The sequence below is a fragment of the Staurois parvus genome, unplaced genomic scaffold (assembly GCF_062004578.1).
Source record: "Staurois parvus isolate SC_StPar_1 unplaced genomic scaffold, SC_StPar_1.0 ptg000575l, whole genome shotgun sequence".
NCBI classification, from domain to species: domain Eukaryota; kingdom Metazoa; phylum Chordata; class Amphibia; order Anura; family Ranidae; genus Staurois; species Staurois parvus.
In genome coordinates this window covers 9,023,727-9,046,229 of record NW_028318371.1, presented here as the reverse complement: position 1 = coordinate 9,046,229, position 22,503 = coordinate 9,023,727, and the positions used below count along the sequence as shown (strand labels likewise).

Below are 22,503 nucleotides of genomic sequence, written 5' to 3'. Positions count from 1 at the left end.
GGGCATGTGCTGTCCTACCCGCGTCGCCAGCTGTCGATCACCGGGTCCCAGACGGAGATTCCCTGCTGTCACCCGCCGGTTGTCGAGGAACATTGACAGGGGAGAGGTCTGTATGTAAACAATACAGATCTCTCCTGTCAGAACTAGCATGCTGCTTTTACTGCTCTTCATAGCACAGCAATACAAAGCAGCATGCTTACACAGTAAAACACACACAGCACAGTTAACCCCTTGATTACCCCAAATATTAACCCCTTCCTGCCCAGTGCCGTTAGTACAGTGCCAGTGATTTTTTTTTTTTTGCACTGATCACTGTATTAAGGTCACTGGGGATGTCAGTGGCAGTCAGTCCCCAACCCCCCACCCCATTGTCAGAATGCCCGCTGCAGTCCCACTATAAGTCGCCGATTACCGCCATTACTAGTGTGTATATATTTATAAAAAAAATATATAAAATCCCAGTATATTTACTGCCATTTGTAGATGCTATAACTTTCTCGTAAACCAATTAATTTACACATATTGGGATTTTTTTTAGCAAAGACACGGAGCAGAATACATTTTGGACTAAAAATTTATGATGAAATTTGATTTTTTTTATTTTTTTTTACTGGACATGTTTAATAGCAAAAAGTCAACAATATTGCTTTTTTTTTCCAAAATTGTCACTTTTTTTGTTTAAAATGCAAAAAATAAAAAATGCAAAGGCGATCAAATACCACCAAAAGAAAGCTATTTGTGGAGGAAAAAAAGACAAATTTAATTTGGGTGCAGCGTTGCATGACCGCGCAATTGCCAGTTAAAGTAAGGCAGTTTTGTAGCGCAAAAAATTGCCTAGACATGAAGGGGGGGGGGGGGGAATCCTTTGGAAGGCAAGGGGTTAAATAATTATAAAAAAAAAAATTAAAAACAGTTTGTTTTGGTTTTCAGCCAAATGCATCCTGAATTTTTAGTTTTGATACCGGAATTTTCATTTTGACGCACCACTATTTACATAGTTACATTGTTCTAGTTTGGACCAATGTAATTATGTATGTTCTGTACTTGTGGGATCCCTGTGGAAGCTACTAGTGATCTCCATTACCCTCAAGGTCCCTGCAGAGCAGCTGCCCTGCTGCATTCTGAAGACGGGACAATCCGTCCATTGCCTAGTCACCTAGCCCTCACCTAGAGTGGATTACAGGAATAGTATGAGGAACTATTCCTGGAATAATTCTTTATCTCCTTCCTGGCCCTTTAAGGGGTTTAGGACACCGGGAGGGGTTTAGGGTCATGTGACTGCCGTGATTGGTTGTCACGTGATCGGAAAGGTCCCAATCGCAAGGAGAGATTGGGACTTTAACGTCGGACACTGACGCATGTGCTGGGAGCACGCAGGGCGCATGCTCTACGCACGTTTGCTTACAAATGGTACGCAAATATATGGTGTCAAGGCTCAGCGCCAAGAGGCCGAATATTTGTGTACCGTCGGCGTGAAGAGGTTAAGGTGTGTGTGTGTGGAAACTTCATCTTGTGCTACTGAGCTCTGTAAACAATGGGATCCTAGCGAGAGCTTGGAATATATTAAAGGCAGCTAAGAGCACCTGCTGACTGGGAAAGGCAAATTAAAAACATTTTATATGCAGTATTTCATGTAACTGACTAAAAATGAACGAATGTTTTTTTTTTAAATATTTATTTTTTTCATCCTGACCTTTATAATAAAAGAAATATATGCAAAACTGAAAAGGGATGTGTCTCAACTGTTAAAAAAAAACAAAAAAACAAAATATTAAAAAGTTACACTAGGACATTTTTTTCAACCAATGTCTGCCTGCTTCCTGGAACGGTCTAGATCAGGTAAAAGCAAGAATGCAAACATTGTGGGCGTCAGGCAGACAATATTTCTAAAAAAATACAACACTAGGCTCACTTTTTGGCCTTTTCTATGGTTGGAAATGGAAGCACGCAGTCCTGCTGGCACTTTTTTCCAGCCCTGATAAAAATCCCAGACTTCTGGGTCAGATGTCCACAAAAGTTTGGCCATAGAGCGTATTTGAGTTTTACCATTAATCTGGTCATTTGCCAAGTTCTTGAAATCCACAGGAGTAATCACGGCCTGGTGTAGAAGGGAGTGTGTCGGTCAGTCCTGAGTCCTCTTTAGAGTAGCCAGGTATCAGTGTGGTGGATACAGTAGCAGGCCTGTACCAGGACCTCGCTGAGTTCTAGGTAAATGTGAGTCTGCCAGCTGGGAAGCAACATGTGAGAGTTTAACACCTGAAGCTGAGGAGTGCCCGCCTTGAGAAGGTCATACAAACAAGCCCAGCGAGTCTGAAGAGCCACTCTGGTCCTGCGATTGAGGATGATCCCTCTTATAGTTTTTTTAATCCTTAGTTCTTTCAAAGATGGCAAATCCAAGTGGCTAAACACCAGCCCACGGCTCTGAGAAACATCTAAAACCTCCAAGGATTTGGATACTATGGGGTAAGAGACTCCCAAGTCCTTAACCGGGACCAGAACTTGTAGGATCAAAGTCTTTAGTTTCGGAAGTGATCTGGTAAGTTCCTGCATGGTTTCTGGCCGAACGCTCTTGAAGACCCAGAAGTAGTTGAGTTCCAGAGTGTTCAGATTTCGAAAGTTAGTAAGAAGCGACACTGAGTGTTCAGACCAATCGAAAGGTAGTTTCATGCGGCTTAGCTTCGGCGAGCTGCGGGTGAGCCGTTCGAAAAGAGTCTGAAAGCTATTGAACTGGTCGGTCTTGGCCAAACAAATCTGAGCCATGCTGCCTAGAGGGTAGAAGTCTAGTGGCTCCAAATGAGTCAGAGTCCAGTTCAGCTCCAGTTCCTGAAGTTCCCCGCAGTGAACGCTGTCTAGGAACTGGAGAAGAAAGTCTGCCCACTTAGCCCTCTGATCTCCTAAATCGAAACTAGCGCGAAGGACGAGCAGGCTGGCGCCTCGGGAAATGAGGTGGTAAGCGTACTGGTGTACCCATTCCTTCCACTTTTCAAACTCCCTCACCGACACGAGCACGCCATCCATGCCGGAAAGGACGGCCCCGAGCCTCATGAAGTCCGCCACCCTCCAGAGTTGCGGAGTGCGCATTAGCTTGCTCCAGTCTGAGCACACCAAGGCCGCCGTGCACTTTTCTACTTCGGAGAGGAAAGAGAAGATGTGCAGCTGGCAGTCCACCGGCAGAAGGCTGAATGGAAAATAAGTCTGAGTCTTGCTCCTGACCTCTTTCGGACCTGATTTCACAGTGGAAGTTGAGGGACCTTCATGAGATGGCAAGTCTACATCTTCCGTCCCCGCAGAAAAGTCCGACCGTAGGATCTTTCTTTCCCGAGACATTTTTACATTGCCAAGAGACTTCCCATACTACAGTAAATGGGGGCACACCTGTAAAAGCAAAGAACATATAAAATGGCAATGGTCAGTCAGACTGATGGTGAACACCACTGTGGAGTGTTTATCTAGAAAACATTTATTTATATGTCGTAGTTTTCTTCCCCCCCCCCCCCCCCACAACGAATAATAAAGGTTAGACTTCAAGGGAAAGCCAGCACTCTGGTAAATATCAGCAAGTAGTTATCTTTACCCTCTTCGCGCCAGCACCTTGCGGCCCTTTAAGAGTTTCAGAAGCCGGGAGGAGGCAGGGTTTTAGAGTCATGTGACCGTCGTGATTCGCCGTCACATGATCGGAAAAGGTCCCGATCAAAAGGGGAGATCGGGACCTTTCCGTGAATCACGGACATACGTCCTGGGAGTGCGCACGCTCTCAGCACATATGTATTTTCTAACTGCATGCAAATATGCGGCCGCTCGGCGTCAAGGCCCAGATGCAGAGAGGCCGCATATTTGCGTGCGCTCAGCGTCAAGGGGTTAAGAGTAGAGTATGCCCAAAAAATTCCAATGCGTTTCGGCCATTCAGGCCTTAGTCGTGACCTTTAAGCCATGACTTATAGACAGAAGAAGACGTCTGCTCTCCCTCTCTCCCCTTCACCCGCCATGGCGCTCCCCAGGCCCGCAGATGGGCAAGCGGAGTCTGGATATATGGTGGGAGGATTCACCATTACCGGAGGCCATGGAAGCAATCAGGCGGCGGCACAGCCGCCTGACTGCTTCTACCTGTCCGTTTTATACACAATCCCGGATTGTGTGTAAAACCTTCCGCTGTCACGTACAACATACGTGACCTTGCAGCGAAAGGATTACAACCGCACCAGGTCACATCTCCTGTACTCAATCACAGCCATAGTATCGGTGCCCCTCCCATCTTCCTGAAGAATTCCAATCTGGTGTAAAATAATTTCCAACTTTTTAAAGTAAACGAAAATCGGCCATTCCTCATCCCCATAGTCCATTGACCAGACACTTTCCTTTTCATTTATGGCTGAAAGAGTCCACAGCAACCCTGGTCTCCCGATCAACATGTATGTACTACAATTTTGCATTGGAGCCTGCAGTGCGTTGCGATCGATATGAGATTTATCGACACTATGAAATAGGAAGACCAATCTAATCTGTCCAATCAGGCAGGCTTTAGCACTACATCATTGTTGGTAGATCTAATGTACAATTAGATTGTAATGTGTGTGGTCAGCATGAGAACCTGTAACATGCACTCCAGGCAATTTGACAATTCACACCTTCAGCCATGTAAATCAAATTATTAACACCTAGGCAGACTTCCTGACACCAAGGATGGGATGATAGAACTAGAACGGGGAGGGGTTCCACAACGTTTTTACCTCTCATCCTGTTCTTGGGCAATCAACATCTGCACATTCCATGGTATCGGTGCTCCCTGTGTGGATATAAATGCTGGGAATCTTCCCGACATTCGTTAGAACTGAAATAGTGGTTTGGAGAACCTACGAAACATCTTCACCATTACAAAACAAGTCCAGCTCAATGACCTGGACAAGGACTGACTACTACTAGATACACCATGACCTGGATACAGGAGAACCTTCATTAACCTATTAAACTTTATTCAGTGATGCACCAAAATGAAAATTCCGGTGCTGAAACTAAAAATTCAGGATGCACTTGGCCAAGAACTGAAATGGACAGTTTTCAAAATGTTTTTTAAAAATTTAAATTAATGTGGCTGGCATCTTTGCACTGAAGTCTACGGGACGTGATTTTGCATTGAAGTCTATGGGGCGTGATTTTGCATTGGCTGGAATTTTTGCATTGAAGTCTAGAGGATGTGATTTTACACTGAAGTCATTGGGGGGGGGATGATTTTACATTGAAGTCTATAGGATGCTATTTTGCATCACTGGGGGGGGGGGGGGCATTTTTGCACCGGAGTCTATGGGGGCAATTTGGCATTGCAGTCTATGGGGGCGGTTTGGCATTGAAGTCTGCGGGGGGGGGGGTTTGGTATTGAAGTATACGGGGGGCAGTTTGGTATTCAAGTCCACGGGGGGGACGATTTGGCATTCAAGTCCACGGGGGGGACGATTTGGCATTCAAGTCCACGGGGGGGACGATTTGGCATTCAAGTCCACGGGGGGGACGATTTGGCATTCAAGTCCACGGGGGGGACGATTTGGCATTCAAGTCCACGGGGGGGACGATTTGGCATTCAAGTCCACGGGGGGACGATTTGGCATTCAAGTCCACGGGGGGACGATTTGGCATTGAAGTCCACGGGGGGGACGATTTGGCATTGAAGTCCACGGGGGGACGATTTGGCATTGAAGTCCACGGGGGGACGATTTGGCATTGAAGTCTACGGGGGGACGATTTGGCATTGAAGTCTACGGGGGGACGATTTGGCATTGAAGTCTACGGGGGGACGATTTGGCATTGAAGTCTGTAGGACGCAACAGCAAAATGGCGATAACTCTTTTCGGCCGATAATTTTCAGCAGCCTATATATCCGAGCATCCCCAACTATAATAGGTCTGCCACCAATGTATGTCATACACAAGCTTCTATCCGTCATGTTTCCCAGGCTTTTCTGTCCAATCTGTGGGCCAAGGACTCCCATGGTGGTTGTCACTGGGTGGAGAGACCGTTGAAAATTAAATTTGCTGATTTTCCCAAGCTAGAATGAACGCAGAAGCGTTCTGAATGTGAATTATATCATGTCCGGGTTCTTCCCTTTATTAGCTTTGTGGCGGGAAGGTAATGGGAGCCCCCAGTGATGTGCCTCCTGGGGGTCCCATCCCAGTGGTGCTGAAAAAACTCCTTTGGGTTGGTGTTTCACTGGCACTGGGTCACCTCACGTTATATTTCTCTTGCACTACACCTTTGGCCGGGCCTTTTAGCCCACCAGGGATATTTTTACACCAGCCAAAAAGCTGAGTATTGCACATGGCACTTTATTGTTGTGTGTCACATATTTATTGACGAGCTTGTGTGTGCTTTTTTGTGTGTTTGCCAAGAGACAGGGGGTGCAAGTCCTGATGTCCAGGAAGGTTTTGTGGCTTTTGCCTCTCCCCATTCGGAGGTGTTTCTCCATGGGCGAGCCCCTCACTAAATACTTCACAGACTGGCTTTGGCTGGTCTCTAAGGAGCGGGGTCCAATTGGCTTCAGCCTAGACCAGGGGTGGGCAACCTGCGGCTCCCCACTGGTTGTGAAACTACATTTCCCATGAGGCATTGCAAAGACCGGAAGTTACAAGCATGACTCTAGAGGTCCCATGAAACATTGCACAACTGACAATTACAGCTATGAATTGCAGAGGCATGATGGAACTTGTAGTTCTGCAACAGCTGGAGAGCCGCAGGTTGTCCACACATGGCCTAGACCAGTGATGGCGAACCCGTGGCACGCGTGCCACAGCCGGCACGCCGAGCCTTATCTGTGGGCACGCCAGGAGAATACCGTATTTTTCGCTCCATAAGACGCACTTTTTTTCCCCCAAAAAAGGGGGGAAAATGTCAGTGCGTCTTATGGAGCGAATATAGAGTGGCCGGTCCGGTATTTCCACCGCCGCCGTGTCAGAATACCGGGCCGGCCGCTCAGCTCTGCAGTGGCACCGTACCTGTCCCTCTATCTAGCGGCACGCTGTCTTCCCGGCTTCTGTAGTGTGCGTGACAGCCGGGTCCCAAGTGCGCATGCGCAAGAAGCAGTGCTCTTTGTGAATGGTAAGGCGGTACCTGGGACACATGACAGATCCCAGAAGCCGCCGGACCAATCACAAAGCGCAGCGCTTCTCGCGCATGCGCACTGGGCATCCGGCTGTCCGCCGAGCGCCCACACTACAGAAGCCGGGAAGACAGCGTGCGGCTGGATAAAGGAACAGGTAAGATAAAAAAAAAACTCTGCGAAAGTAAGAGCGGGTACCTGTCAAATTCAGGTACCCGCTCCCCCTCCATCCCCAAAGGTCAGCAGTCATCTGTACTGTCCGCAGTCTCTGGTCATCCCTGTGCTGTCTCCGCAGTCTCTGGTCATCCCCTGTACCGCGTCCGCAGTCTCTGGTCATCCCCTGTACCGCGTCCGCAGTCTCTGGTCATCCCCTGTACCGCGTCCGCAGTCTCTGGTCATCCCCTGTACCGCGTCCGCAGTCTCTGGTCATCCCCTGTACCGCGTCCGCAGTCTCTGGTCATCCCCTGTACCGCGTCCGCAGTCTCTGGTCATCCCCTGTACCGCGTCCGCAGTCTCTGGTCATCCCCTGTACCGCGTCCGCAGTCTCTGGTCATCCCCTGTACCGCGTCCGCAGTCTCTGGTCATCCCCTGTACCGCGTCCGCAGTCTCTGGTCATCTCCTGTACCGCGTCCGCAGTCTCTGGTCATCTCCTGTACCGCGTCCGCAGTCTCTGGTCATCTCCTGTACCGCGTCCGCAGTCTCTGGTCATCTCCTGTACCGCGTCCGCAGTCTCTGGTCATCTCCTGTACCGCGTCCGCAGTCTCTGGTCATCTCCTGTACCGCGTCCGCAGTCTCTGGTCATCTCCTGTACCGCGTCCGCAGTCTCTGGTCATCTCCTGTACCGCGTCCGCAGTCTCTGGTCATCCCTGTACCGCGTCCGCAGTCTCTGGTCATCTCCTGTACCGCGTCCGCAGTCTCTGGTCATCTCCTGTACCGCGTCCGCAGTCTCTGGTCATCTCCTGTACCGTGTCCGCAGTCTCTGGTCATCTCCTGTACCGTGTCCGCAGTCTCTGGTCATCTCCTGTACCGTGTCCGCAGTCTCTGGTCATCTCCTGTACCGTGTCCGCAGTCTCTGGTCATCTCCTGTACCGTGTCCGCAGTCTCTGGTCATCTCCTGTACCGTGTCCGCAGTCTCTGGTCATCCCTGTACCGTGTCCGCAGTCTCTGGTCATCCCTGTACTGTGTCCGCAGTCTCTGGTCATCCCTGTACTGTTAATTAGTTTGCACTACTGTACGAGTTGTTTTTTCTAAACCAAAAGCTCGATATTCAGGTTTCATTGCAGTGTTGGCACTTTGAAAGAAATAAGTTGGTTTTGGGTTGCAGTTTGGGCACTCGGGCTCAAAAAGGTTCGCCATCACTGGCCTAGACCATTGTGTACCTTGCCTCTGTCAGCAGCCTTGTGCCCCAGGAGGTTCAGGGTTGGAGGCCCTTTCTTTTCAGAGGTTTGGCCATACTGTACACTCTGTGTGCGCACTTTTTTTATTTTGTAGTTCACTTTTATGTTCATAGGGCACTGAACTGCAGAGATTCAAAAAGAGAAAAATCAGTAATCAAGAAAACCCTGATGTCTCAATGAACAAAATCCATCTAAACAAAATGCTAATCATATAAAAAGGGACTCTCCTATATAAACAAAATAAAGTAAAATTAAAAAAAAAAAAAAAAAAAAAAGAAGAAGGAAGATTAAAAATGACACCCAAGCACTTAAAAAACCCCTCCCCAAAAAACTTCTGAGCCAACCTTGCGCCCCTTATACGAACAAAAACAAGGGTGCCTACATACATTCTAGGCCCGATACTCACAGCTAACTCTAATCTGATGACCTGTAGGGGCCTTTAAAGGGTCACACATGGAAAATAAAGGGTACTGAAGTTCGTTGCCGTTTCATGTTGGGTCTCTCTGTACTCAGCCTGACCTCATAGTTTACCAAAATGTTGGATAAATATTGTGTTTGTGTGCCCTGAAATTAACATAAATGTTTTTTTCTTTCACTAAAAATTTGTGCTGGATATACCATTGCATTAAAATTGTGTACAATTTTAGCGCAATGGTATATCACCACCATTTTAATTCTCCAGGGTGTCGGCTTTCAGGTGTAAAATCATTTTAGGCCAGAAGATTAGTGTAAACCCCCAGAGCGGTTTCAAATATTCTTCAGGTCTAAAATGATTTTTTAAAAAACGTGCAAAACGAAATTGCGAAAAAATCCAGAGCATCAAAAAAAAAAAAAAGGGTAAAGAAAAAGTGAAGAGTCTCCTCTACAAACTAGGGGATAAAGAATGATGAAGACCATTTACTTGTTTTGAGAGATTTCCCACTAAATTTGGATTCTTTGTTAAAAAAATTATTATTAATAATAATGATGGAGTACCACCAATACTATGGGGCCCTTAGTATACCATATATTGCCATTCCATGTTGGGGCGCTGTACACTCCCACCCAATAGTACCAAGCACACACCATGACCTTATCCGGGAAGGTTGGGTTGGTGGGTGTAATATAGAGGTGACATCTTTGGGCAACTCCCTATACTGCCAGGTGCCAGGGGGTGGCAGCATATGCTATACAAAAAATATTTCCTTATTTATGACCTGAGCATTTTGGCAATCATGCCCAAGGGTGTGTTTTGGACCTACATCTTTCTGCCATCCCAGGCAAGTTTATGTCCAATCAACATGTACACATGAATATTCTATATGGGTCAGCGAACATAAGCCACTTCTATATGATCATCACAGGACTACTGTATACCAAACACCATCCCCTATATGGTCAACAATAGTCACCCTGTAATATTAGAACTCCCATATTCTACAAGGAATGTCCCCCTACCCTCCATAATGGGGCCAAGAATCATATTCTAGAAGATCAATCTTCCAGCCTGCTCCCTCAGCCTTCATCATCTACACGTGGTCAGTTCTCTCAATACAGTATATCCAGAAAGTATTCCCAGCGCTCAACTTTTGCCACATTTTATGTTTCAGCCTTATTCCAAAATTGATTAAATTCATTTTTTTCCCCCTCAACATTCTACAAACAATACCCCATAATGACAACGTGAAAGAAGTTAAATTTTGAAATCTTTGCAATTTATTAAAAAAAAAAAAAAAAAAAACCCATGTACTCACAGCCTTTGCTCAATACTTTGTTGAAGCCCCTTTAGCACCAATTCCAGCCTCAAGTCATTTGGAGTATGATGCTACAAGCTTGGCACACCTATTTTTGGGCAATTTCTCCCCATTCTTCTATGCAGGACCTCTCAAGCACCATCAGGTTGGACAGGGAGCATTGGTGCACAGCCATTTTCAGATCTCTCCAGAGATGTTCAATCGGGTTCAAGTCTGGGCCACTCCAGGACATTCACAGAGTTGGCCCGTAGCCACTCCTTTGTTATGTGGGCTGTGTGCTTAAGGTCGTTGTCCTGTTGAAAGATGAACCGTCACCCCAGTCTAAGGTCCACAGCGCTCTGGAAAAGGTTTTCATCAAGGATGTCTCTGTACATTGCTGCATTCATCTTTCCTTCGATCCTGACTAGTCTCCCAGTTCCTGCCGCGGAAAACATCCCCACAGCATGATGCTGCCACCACCATGCTTCACCGTAGGGATGGTATTGGCCAGGTGGTGAGCGGTGACTGGTTTCCTCCAGACATGACGCTTGGCATTCAGGCCAAAGAGTTCAATCTTTGTTTCACCAGACCAGAGAGTTTTGTTTATCATGGTCTTAGAGCCCCTCAGGTGCCTTTTGGCAAACTCCAGGCGGGCTGCCATTTGCTTTTTCCTGAAAAGTGCCTTCTGTCTCACCACTCTACCATACAGGCCTGATTGGTGGAGTGCTGCAGAGATGGTTGTTCTTCTGGAAGGTTCTCTCTCCACAGAGAAACACTGGAGCTCTTTCAGAGTGACCATTGGGTGCTTGGTTACCTCCCTGGCTAAGGCCTTTCTCCCTTGATTGCTCATTTTGGCCGGGTGGCCCACTCTAAAAAGATTCCTGGTGGTTCCAAACTTTTTCCATTTACCGATGATGGAGGCCACTGTGCTCAATGGGACCTTCAATGCTGCAGAAATGTTTCTGTACCCTTCCCCAGATCTGTGCCTTGATACAATCCTGTCTCGGAGGTCTACAGACAATTCCTTGGACTTCATGGCTTGGTTTGTGCTCTGACATGCACTGGTAACTGTGGGACCTTCTATAGTCAGGTCTATGCCTTTCCTAATCATGTCCAATCAACTGAATGTCCCACAGGTGGACTCCAATCAAGTTGTGGAAACATCTCAAGGATGATCAGTGGGAACAGGATGCACCAGAGCTTCATGGAAAATACTTATGTACATAGGGTTTTTATTTTAATTTTTAATAAATTGCAAATAATTCAAAACAAACTAATTTCATGTTGTCATTTTGGGGTATTATTTGTAGAATGTGGAGGAAAAAAAATAATTTAATTCATTTTTTAATAAGGCTGTAACATAACAAAATATGGCAAAAGTTAAGCTCTGTGAATACTTTCTGGATGCGCTGTAGGTGTCATCGGCCTTCACCATCTACAATGTCAGTTCTCTCGATAGGTGTCACTGGCCTCGAAGTTCAACAGAACCCAGCACTCCCTATAGGGGTCACCAGGCTACAACTTGCATGGAGCCCAGCACCCTTTACAGAGGGTGCAGAATGTTACAAATCAATAGGGCCCAACAGCCTCCATCTTGTATAGGGCGCAGCACCCTCTATAATGGAGTCACCAGCTTCCATCTTGTATACAGTGCCTTGAAAAAGTATTCATACCCCTTGAAATTTTCCACATTTTGTCATGTTACAACCCAAACCGCCAATGTATTTTATTGGGATTTTATGTGACAGACCAACACAAAGTGGCACATAATTGTGAAGTGTAAGGAAATTGAGAAATGGTTTCCAAAATTTTGACAAATCTGTGAAAAGCGTGGAGAAATTTGTATTCAGCCCCCCGGAGTCAATACTTTTGTAGGACCCCCTTTCGCTGCAATTCCAACTGCAAGTCTTTTTGGGGATGTCTCTCCCAGCTTTGCACATCTAGAGAGGGACATTTCTGCCCATTCTTTGCAGAATCGCTCAAGCTCTGTCAGATTGGATGGAGAGCGTCTGGGAACAGCAATTTTCAAGTCTTGCTACAGATTCCCCATTGGATTTGGGTCTGGACTGTGACATTCTAACACATGAAGATGCTTTGGTCTAAACCATTCCATTGTAGCTCTGGCTGTTTGTTTCGGGTCGTTGTCCTGCTGGAAGGGGAACCTCCGCCCCGGTCTCAAGTCTTTTGCAGACTATAACAGGTTTTCTTCTAAGATTGTCCTGTATTTGGCTCCATCCATCTTCCCCTCAACTATGACCAGCTTCCCTGTCTCTGCTGAAGAAAATCATTCCCACAGCATTATGCTGCCACCATGTTTCACAGTGGGGATGGTGTGTTCAGGGTGATGTGCAGTGTTAGTTTTCCTCCACACATAGCATTTTGCTTTTAGGCCAAAAAGTTCAATTTTGGTCTCCTCTGACCAGAGCACCTTCTTCCACATGTTTGCTGTGTCCCCCACATGGCTTCTCGAAAACTGCAAAGGGGACTTTTTATGGCTTTTTAACAATGGCTTTCTTCTTGCCACTCTTCCATAAAAGGCCAGATTTGTGGAGTGCACGGCTAATAGTTGTCCTGTGGACAGATTCTCCCACCTGAGCTGTGGACCTCTGCAGCTCCTCCAGAGTTCCCATGGGCCACTTGGCTCCTTGCCCGGCCTGTCAGTTTAGGTGGACGGCCATGTCTTGGTAGGTTTGAAGTTGTGCCATACGCTTTCCATTTTCGGATGATCGATTGAACAGTGCTCCGTGAGATGTTCAAAGCTTGGTATTTTTTTTTTTTTTTTATTACCTAACCCTGCTTTAAACTTCTCCACAACTTTATCCCTGACCTATCTGGTGTGTTCCTTGGCTTCATGATGCTGTTTGTTCACTAATGTTCTCTAACAAACCTCTGAGGGCTTCACAGAACAGCTGTATTTATACTGAGAATACATGACACACAGGTGGACCTACTAATTAGATGACTTCTGAAGGCAATTCGTTCCACTAGATTTTAGTTAGGGGTACCAGAGTAAAGGGGGCTGAATACAAATGCACGCCACACTTTTCGGATATTTATTTGTAAAACATTTTGAAAACCATTTATCATTTTCCTTCCACTTCACAATTACAGTGGATATAAAAAGTCTACACACCCGTTAAAACGTCAGGTTTCTGTGATGTAAAAAAAATGAGATAAAGATAAAACATTTCAGAACTTTTTCCACATTTAATGTGACCTATAAACTGTACAACTCAGTTAAACAACAAACAAACCTTTTAGGCAGAGGGACGTAAAAATAAAAAATATGGTTGCATAAGTGTGCACACCCTTAAACGAATACTTTGTTGAAGCCCCTTTTGATGTGATTCCAGCACTCAAGTCTTTTTGGGGAGGAGTCTATCAGCACGGCACATCCTGACTTGGCAATATTTGTCCGCTCTTCCTGGCAAAAACACTTCAAATCTGTCAGATTGCGAGGGCATCTCACTCTTCAGATCACCCCACAGATTTTCCATCGGGTTCAGGTCTGGGCTCTGGCTGGGCCATTCCAAAACTTTCATCTTCTTCTGGTGAAGCCATTCCTTTGTTGATTTGGATGGATGCTTTGGGTCGTTGTCATGCTGAAAGATGAAGTTCCTCTTCATGTTCAGCTTTCTAGCAGAAGCCTGAAGGTTTTGTGCCGATATTGACTGGTATTTGGAACTGTTCATAATTCCCTCTACCTTGACTAAGGCCCCAGTTCCAGCTGTAGAAAAACAGCCCCAAAGCATGATGCTGCCACCACCATGCTTCACGGTGAGTATGGTGTTCTTTTGGTGATGTACAGTGTTGTTTTTGTGCCAAACATATCTTTTGGAATTACGCCAAAAAAAGTTCAGCCTTGGTTTCATCAGACCAGAACACATTTTCCCACATGCTTCTGGGAGACTTGCAAAATTTAGCCGGGTTTGGATGTTTTTCTTCATAAGAAAAGGCTTCCGTCTTGCCACTCTACCCCATAGCCCAGACATATGAAGAATACGGGAGATTGTTGTCACATGGACCACACAGCCAGTACTTGCCAGATAGTTCTGCAGCTCCTTTAAGGTTTAATCCCCCCCCCCCCCCCAAAAAAAAGAAAGATTTCAGTTTGTTTTTCAACTGAGTTGTACAGTTTATAGGTTAAATTAATGGTGGAAAAAGTTCTGAAATTATTTCTGGCCCATATTTTTTACTTCACAGAAACCAGACATTTTAACAGGGGTGTGAAGACTTTTCATATCCACTGTATGTGCCCCTTTGTGTTGGTCTATAAACTAAAATCCCAATAAAAATAAATTTACATTTGTGGTTGTAAAGTGACAAAATTTCAAGGTGTGTGGATACTTTTTCAAGGCACTGTAGGGCCACCAGCCTCCACGTGGCATAGGGCTCAGCACCTTCTACAATGGGGTCACCAGCCTCCATCTGGTATAGGTCTCCGCACTCTCTATAATGGGGTCACCAGCCTCAATCTGGTATAGGGCTCAGCACCTTCTATAACTGGGCCACCAGCCTTCATTTTGTATAGTGCCCAGCACCCTCTATAATGGGGTCATCAGCCTCCATCTGGTATAGGGCCTAGCACCCTCTATAATGGAGTCATCAGCCTCCATCTGGTATAGGGCCCAGCACCCTCTATAATGGGGTCACCAGCCTTCATGTTGTATAGGGCCCAGCACTCTCTATAATGGGGTCATCAACCTCCATCTGTTATAGGGATCACCACTCTCTATAATAGGATCACCAACCTTCATCTTGTATAGGGCCCAGCACCCTCTAATGGGGTCACCAGCCTTCATCTTGTATAGGGCCCAGCACCCTCTATAATAGGATCACCAACCTTCATCTTAATAGGGCCCAGCACCCTCTATAATAGGATCACCAACCTTCATCTTGTATAGGACACAGTACCCTTTATAATAAGGTCACCAACCTCTCCATCTTGTACTGTCAGGTCCATAAATATTGGGACATCGACACAATTCTAACATTTTTGGCTCTATACACCACCACAATGGATTTGAAATTAAACGAACAAGATGTGCTTTAACTGCAGACTGTCAGCCTTAATTTGAGGGTATTTACAGCCAAATCAGGTGAACGGGGTAGGAATTACAACAGTTTGCATATGTGCCTCCCACTTGTTAAGGGACCAAAAGTAATGGGACAGAATAATAATCATAAATCAAACTTTCACTTTTTAATACTTGGTTGCAAATCCTTTGCAGTCAATTACAGCCTGAAGTGTGGAACGCATAGACATCACCAGACGCTGGGTTTCATCCCTGGTGATGCTCTGCCAGGCCTCTACTGCAACTGTCTTCAGTTCCTGCTTGTTCTTGGGGCATTTTCCCTTCAGTTTTGTCTTCAGCAAGTGAAATGCTCAATCGGATTCAGGTCAGGTGATTGACTTGGCCATTGCATAACATTCCACTTCTTTCCCTTAAAAAACTCTTTGGTTGCTTTTGCAGTCTGCTTTGGGTCATTGTCCATCTGCACTGTGAAGCGTCCAATGAGTTGTGAAGCATTTGGCTGAATATGAGCAGATAATATTGCCCGAAACACTTCAGAATTCATCCGGCTGCTTCTGTCAGCAGTCACATCATCAATAAATACAAGAGAAGCAGTTCCATTGGCAGCCATACATACCCACGCCATGACATTACCACCACCATGCTTCACTGATGAGGTGGTATGCTTAGGAACATGAGCAGTTCCTTTCCTTCTCCATACTCTTCTCTTCCCATCACTCTGGTACAAGTTGATGTTGGTCTCATCTGTCCATAGGATGTTGTTCCAGAACTGTGAAGGCTTTTTTACATGTCGTTTGGCAAACTCTAATCCGGCCTTCCTGTTTTTGAGGCTCACCAATGGTTTCCATCTTGTGGTGAACCCTCTGTATTCACTCTGGTGAAGTCTTCTCTTGATTGGTGACTTTGACACACATACACCTACCTCCTGGAGAGTGTTCTTGATCTGGCCAACTGTTGTGAAGGGTGTTTTCTTCACCAGGGAAAGAATTCTTCGGTCATCCACCACAGTTGTTTTCCGTGGTCTTCCGGGTCTTTTGGTGTTGCTGAGCTCACCGGTGCATTCCTTCTTTTTAAGAATGTTCCAAACAGTTGTTTTGGCCACGCCTGATGTTTTTGCTATCTCTCTGATGGGTTTGTTTTGTTTTTTCAGCCTAATGATGGCTTGCTTCACTGATAGTGACAGCTCTTTGGATCTCATCTTGAGAGTTGACAGCAACAGATTCCAAATGCAAATAGCACACTTGAAATGAACTCTGGACCTTTTATCTGCTCATTGTAATTGGGATAATGAGGGAATAACACACACCTGGCCATGGAACAGCTGAGAAGCCAATTGTCCCATTACTTTTGGCCCCTTAATAAATGGGAGGCACATATGCAAACTGTTGTAATTCCTACACCGTTCACCTGATTTGGATGTAAATACCCTCAAATTAAAGCTGACAGTCTGCAGTTAAAGCACATCTTGTTTGTTTCATTTCAAATCCATTGTGGTGGTGTATAGAGACAAAATGTTAGAATTGTGTCGATGTCCCAATATTTATGGACCTGACTGTATAGGGCCCGGCACCCTCTATAATGGGGTCACCTGCCTCCATCTTGTATAGGAACCAGCACCCTCTATAATAGGGTCACCAGCATCCATTTGGTATAGGGCCCAAAAACCTCTACAGCCGTAATACCCAACCTGTGATCCACTAGGGTCCTGTGTGCGCCTTCAGTACATTGGCCACCAGGTGATGAATACCCTCTGCCCCGGCATCACAGTGCTGACCATATATGCGGTGATGTAACTACACTCCGGCCTTGGCAGAAAACATGTCCCCCTCCTAGGACTGGTGCACTGAATGTCAATGTTGGTTGGGTGTCACAAGCAGCTGTCTGTGAGCATGTTTCCACAAAACCTCTTGTAGGCCTCAGTGTCCTACAGCAGCTTCCTACTTGTATCCGTAGGCGGAGTCAGCCTGCCGCAGACTCCCAATCACACTGATCAGTGAGTGGCAGTTACCAGCCATCAATCACTGTGGTAATCAATTCTACTACTGTACAGTGATAGCAACGACCTTCAGGGTCCAGTCCTTAGCGGCTTCCCTTCTTCATAGTAAACCACAGGGAGCTGCTCGCTTAGGACCACTACTCCATTCACAAAACACTTTTTTTTTTCTTTTTTTTAGAAATACAAGGCGTTCTCTGATTGGAGTGGAGCTGTGGGTCAGCAAGGTCACAATCTCCTCCACGTCATCCAATCACTGAATTCAAAATATTTACTGAAAAAAAAAAACAAGGTGCTCTGTGAATGGAGGCAGAGCCGAGCAAGCAACCCCTTGTGGTTACTATGAAGAAGGGAACCCATTGGGCACAGGATGCAGAATAAGGCCTCGTTCACAGGGGGCGTTCTATTTCGGACACCCGGGCAGGGCCACATTTACCTGCATGGGGACGGACAGGTGTTCTGAGCGCCCCATGCAGCCAGTCCCAATCATGTCTATTGGGACACAGCGGCTGCATGGACAGGATGTGGGTGTGTCCTAGAATGCGGTGGGAGTTTGTGGTCATGCGTCTGCATCCACACAGAGGTCATACTGGGGAGGCGGCTGTGCCACTATTCACATGAACAGGACTGCCTGCACAGGGGTGCTCAGAACACACGTCCATCCCCATAGAGGTAATCATGGCCTTTCCTGGGCATACACAATAGAGCGCCCCCCTGTGAACGAGGCCTGTCGCAGCAATCGCTGTAGGAGCACCAATCACTCCAGACATTTGCAGCTTCCACAGAGATTTCTCACGTATGACGGATTCTTGTGGTGTACCAATTCCTTTACCCGGCCCCCTTGGACATGGCAGGGGCCATAGTTGAGGCCCTTTGTATTTACTGGGTTGACCACCACTGCTCTATAGGGTCCCCAGCCTTCATCTTGTATAGGGCCCACCCCCTAGAATGGCCACCAGCCACATCTTGTATAGGGCCCACCCCCTAGAATGGTCACCAGCCCAATCTTAGGTAGGGCCCACCCCCTAGAATGGTCACCAGCTTCCATCTTGTATGGGGCCCGGCACCACTATAGGGCCTGGCACCCCCTAGAATGGTCACCAGCCTCCATCCTGTATAGGGCCCAGCACCCCCTAGAATGGTCACCAGCTTCCATTTTTGTATAGGGCCCGGCACCAATATAGCACCCCCTAGAATGGACACCAGCCTCCATCTTGTAAAAGGCCCAGCACCCCCTAGAATGGTTACCAGCCTCCATCTTGTATAGGGCCCGGCACCCCTTAGAATGGTCACCAGCTTCCATCTTGTATAGGGCCTGGCACCAATATAGCACCCCCTAGAATGGACACCAGCCTCCATCTTGTAAAAGGCCCAGCACCCCCTAGAATGGTTACCAGCCTCCATCTTGTATAGGGCCCAGCACCCCTTAGAATGGTCACCAGCTTCCATCTTGTATAGGGCCTGGCACCAATATAGCACCCCCTAGAATGGACACCAGCCTCCATGTTGTAAAGGGCCCAGCACCCCCTAGAATGGTTACCAGCCTCCATCTTGTATAGGGCCTAGAATGGTTACCAGCCTCCATCTTGTATAGGGCCCAGCACCCCCTAGAATGGTTACCAGCCTCCATCTTGTATAGGGCCCAGCACCCCCTAAAATAGAAACCATCTTCCATCGAGGCCCCACCCTCCATACTGTACAGGGCCAGGTACCCCTATAAGGCCCCTCACCTCCGTCTTGTATTGGGCTCAGCACCCCATATTGGGCCCCCAGTCTTCATATTGTATTGGGCCCAGCACCCCTTATAATGGTCACCAGTCTCCATCTTGTATAAGGCCCAGCACCACCTATAGGACCCAGCACCCTCCATCTTGCATGGGGTCCATGCACCCCCTAGAACGGTCACCAGCCTCCATATTGTATAGGGCCAGGCACTACTACAGGTCCGCCAGCCTCCATCTTGCATGGGGCCCAGCACCCCTATAGTGACCCAGCCTCCATCTTGTATGGGGCCCAGCTCCTTCAGTCCCCAATACTCCCTATTGGGGTCACATCTTCTATAGGGCTCAGCAATCCCTATTGGGGAGGGGGTGTCATTGTCCTCTGGTATTGGCCCCAGCACCCTCTAAACGGCCACCAACCTCCATCATGTACAAAGCCCCCCAGACTTTACCTTCTATAGAGCCCAACACTCACTACAGGGGCCCCTGATCTGCAATGGGACCCTCCCCCTTCCACAGACCCCCCATTCCCTCCCATGCACCCCCACCATAGGAGCCCCCTCTCCCTCCCCCTCACACACCCTACCGCTCTCCTCTCCGATCGTGTCGTCCGGGCTGTCTATTAAATAAAGCTGGGTGAAAATTACCGGAATCTTAACAGCAACCACACAACAGCGGCCATCTTGCCACTCCCGGAAGTCAGGACATCGGCGGAAGAGGACTGGTCGCCATGTTTGTACACCTGAGGGAGAGAGGGGAGATGGGCGGAACTCAATGCCTGGGAGGGAGGAGAAAGATGGCGGCGTGTGTCATCTTTTTATTCTACACTGATATGGGGGAGTCCATTCCTCACCACGGAGTCTCCTCATTAAAGCAGCACTCCTCCCCAACGTCCATGATAAGGCAGCACTCCTCCCCAACATCCGTATTAAGGCAGCACTCCTCCCTAAAGCCCACATTAAGGCAGCACTCCTCCCTAAAGCCCACATTAAGGCAGCACTCCACCCTAAAGCCCACATTAAGGCAGCACTCCACCCCAACGTCCATATTAAGGCAGCACTCCACCCTAAAGCCCACATTAAGGCAGCACTCCACCCTAGAGTCTATATTAAGGCAGCACTCCACCCTAGAGTCTATATTAAGGCAGCGCTCCACCCCAACATCCATATTAAGGCAGCGCTCCACCCCAACATCCATATTAAGGCAGCACTCCAGCCCAACGTCCATATTAAGTCAGCACTCCCCCCTAGAGTCTATATTAAGGCAGCACTCCACCCCAACGTCCATATTAAGGCAGCACTCCACTCTAAAGCCCACATTAAGGCAGCACTCCAGCCTAGAGTACATATTAAGGCAGCACTCCATCCCAACATCATATTAAGGCAGCGCTCCACCCCAACATCCATATTAAGGCAGTGCTCCACCCCAACATCCATATTAAGGCAGCACTCCCCCCTAGAGACCATACTAAGGCAGCACCCCCCCCAGAGTCCATACTAAGACAGCACTCCCCCCTAGAGTCTATATTAAGGCAGCACTCCATCCCAACGTCCATATTAAGGCAACACTCCACCCTAGAGTCCCACTATTCACCCCCTACAAGGTCAGGCATCACCTTAAGGCAGCACTCTAACCCTTCATACTGTGTGATGGGTGTGGAGTCATAGCGCACACTAAGGCAGCACTCCGCTGAGAGTGAGCCACCATTACTAGCCATATCTATGTACCAAAATCTGAGCCGTTGATGTAGAATACCAACACCCCAGCCATTTACCACAGGGGCAGGTCAACGAGGGTTGGGAGGGGGGGTTCAATGTACCTACATCAGATCTCCACCCACCCCCCGGGAGACCCCAAATATTGTCCATCTGGATAAGGCAGGGGTGGACAGCCTTTATATACCTTCTACAGCAAAGACCCCACTACCATTTCTGCTCTGATCTGTGTAATTCTGGGTCCAGGAGCTTACACTCTAATGTCCCCCCCAGTCACACACTATTATTATACATTTATATAGCTCTGACATATACCGCAGTGCTGTACAGAGACCACTGAGCCAGTCACATCAGTCTCTGTACCAGAGGAGCTTACACTCTAATGTCCCCCCCCCCCCCCCCACAGTCACATCAGTCTCTGTACCAGAGGAGCTTACACTCTAATGTCCCCTCCCCCACAGTCTCATCAGTCTCTGTACCAGAGAAGCTGACACTCTAATGTCCCCTCCCCCACAGTCACATCAGTCTCTGTACCAGAGGAGCTGACACTCTAATGTCCCCTCCCCCACAGTCACATCAGTCTCTGTACCAGAGGAGCTGACACTCTAATGTCCCCTCCCCCACAGTCACATCAGTCTCTGTACCAGAGGAGCTTACACTCTAATGTCCCCTCCCCCCACAGTCACATCAGTCTCTGTACCAGAGGAGCTTACACTCTAATGTCCCCCACAGTCACACACTATTATTATACATTATATAGCTCTGACATATACCGCAGAGCTGTACAGAGAACACTGAACCCCCCTGAGCTATCCTGCTAGGAAGTTGGGAAAGCCCACTCACGGGTGGCAGAGCGGTTCCCTGCCTATGATTAGCTGACAGCTTCCTAGCGGGATAGCTCGGAGCTCGGAGTTGTGTCCAGGCCCACCTTAGCGCCCCCCCTGCCTTGGTGACCCTCCATCATCAAGGCAGGGACATCGGTGTTCCTCCACAACTTGCAGAGTGGTACAGAGAAGTGATATGACTAAAGCTCACTGTGCTGATCCCTACCGTCCCTCCTCTCTCCCGCTCATCCCAGGCACTTGTATGTGACATCGTAAGGCATAGATGGGAGAGGAGGGATGGTGGGAACCAACTTCAGAGGAATGGGTCACAGCCACTTCCCTGCTCTGCATATGGGTGAAATCACTGCCCTACTTTCCTCCGCCCTACTGACCACTGCCCTCCACCCTGCTGACCCCTGTACACTGCTCTGCTGACCTCTGTACACTGCTCTGCTGACCTCTGTACACTGCTCTGCTGACCCCTGTACACTGCTCTGCTGACCTCTGTACACTGCTCTGCTGACCTCTGTACACTGCTCTGCTGACCCCTGTACACTGCTCTGCTGACCCCTGTACACTGCTCTGTTGACCTCTGTACACTGCTGTGCTGACCTCTGTACAGTGCTCTGCTGACCCCTGTACACTGCTCTGCTGACCCCTGTACACTGCTCTGCTGACCCCTGTACACTGCTCTGCTGACCCTTGTACACTGCTCTGCTGACCCTTGTACACTGCTCTGCTGACCCCTGTACACTGCTCTGCTGACCTCTGTACACTGTGCTACTGCCTCTTCCCTGCTAACTACTACGCATCACCCTGCTGACCCCTGTACACTGCCCTACTGACCTTTATCCTCCAATCTGTTGACATCTGTACACTGCCCTGCTGACCTTTGTTCTCCACCCTGCTGAGCCCTGTACACTGCACTACTTTTAATATAAAGAGGGGGTGCAACTGTTTGCTTGAAGGTCTTATATGGTGCCCTTGGTGCATAGTCGCTATTATATCACGTTATTTCCAG

At 47.7% G+C, this 22,503-nt stretch overlaps 1 protein-coding gene across 2 annotated transcripts; it reads right to left on the bottom strand.

Annotated features, from left to right (window-relative positions):
• Window positions 1-1,656: 1,656 nt before the first annotated feature.
• LOC149450421 (uncharacterized) lies at window positions 1,657-19,686 on the bottom strand. 2 transcript variants are annotated; one of them, XM_089692106.1, is made up of 2 exons: window positions 19,591-19,686; window positions 1,657-3,375 (listed from the first exon to the last, which is right to left on the bottom strand). In XM_089692106.1, the coding sequence occupies exon 2, from the start codon at window positions 3,325-3,327 to the stop codon at window positions 2,140-2,142; it is 1,188 nt and encodes a 395-aa protein (XP_089548232.1). In that variant the 5' UTR covers window positions 3,328-3,375; window positions 19,591-19,686; the 3' UTR covers window positions 1,657-2,139. The 2 variants fall into 2 exon arrangements, with proteins under 2 accessions (XP_089548232.1, XP_089548233.1); XM_089692107.1 differs by having other exon boundaries at window positions 19,530-19,642.
• Between the last annotated feature and the right edge of the window lie 2,817 nt (window positions 19,687-22,503).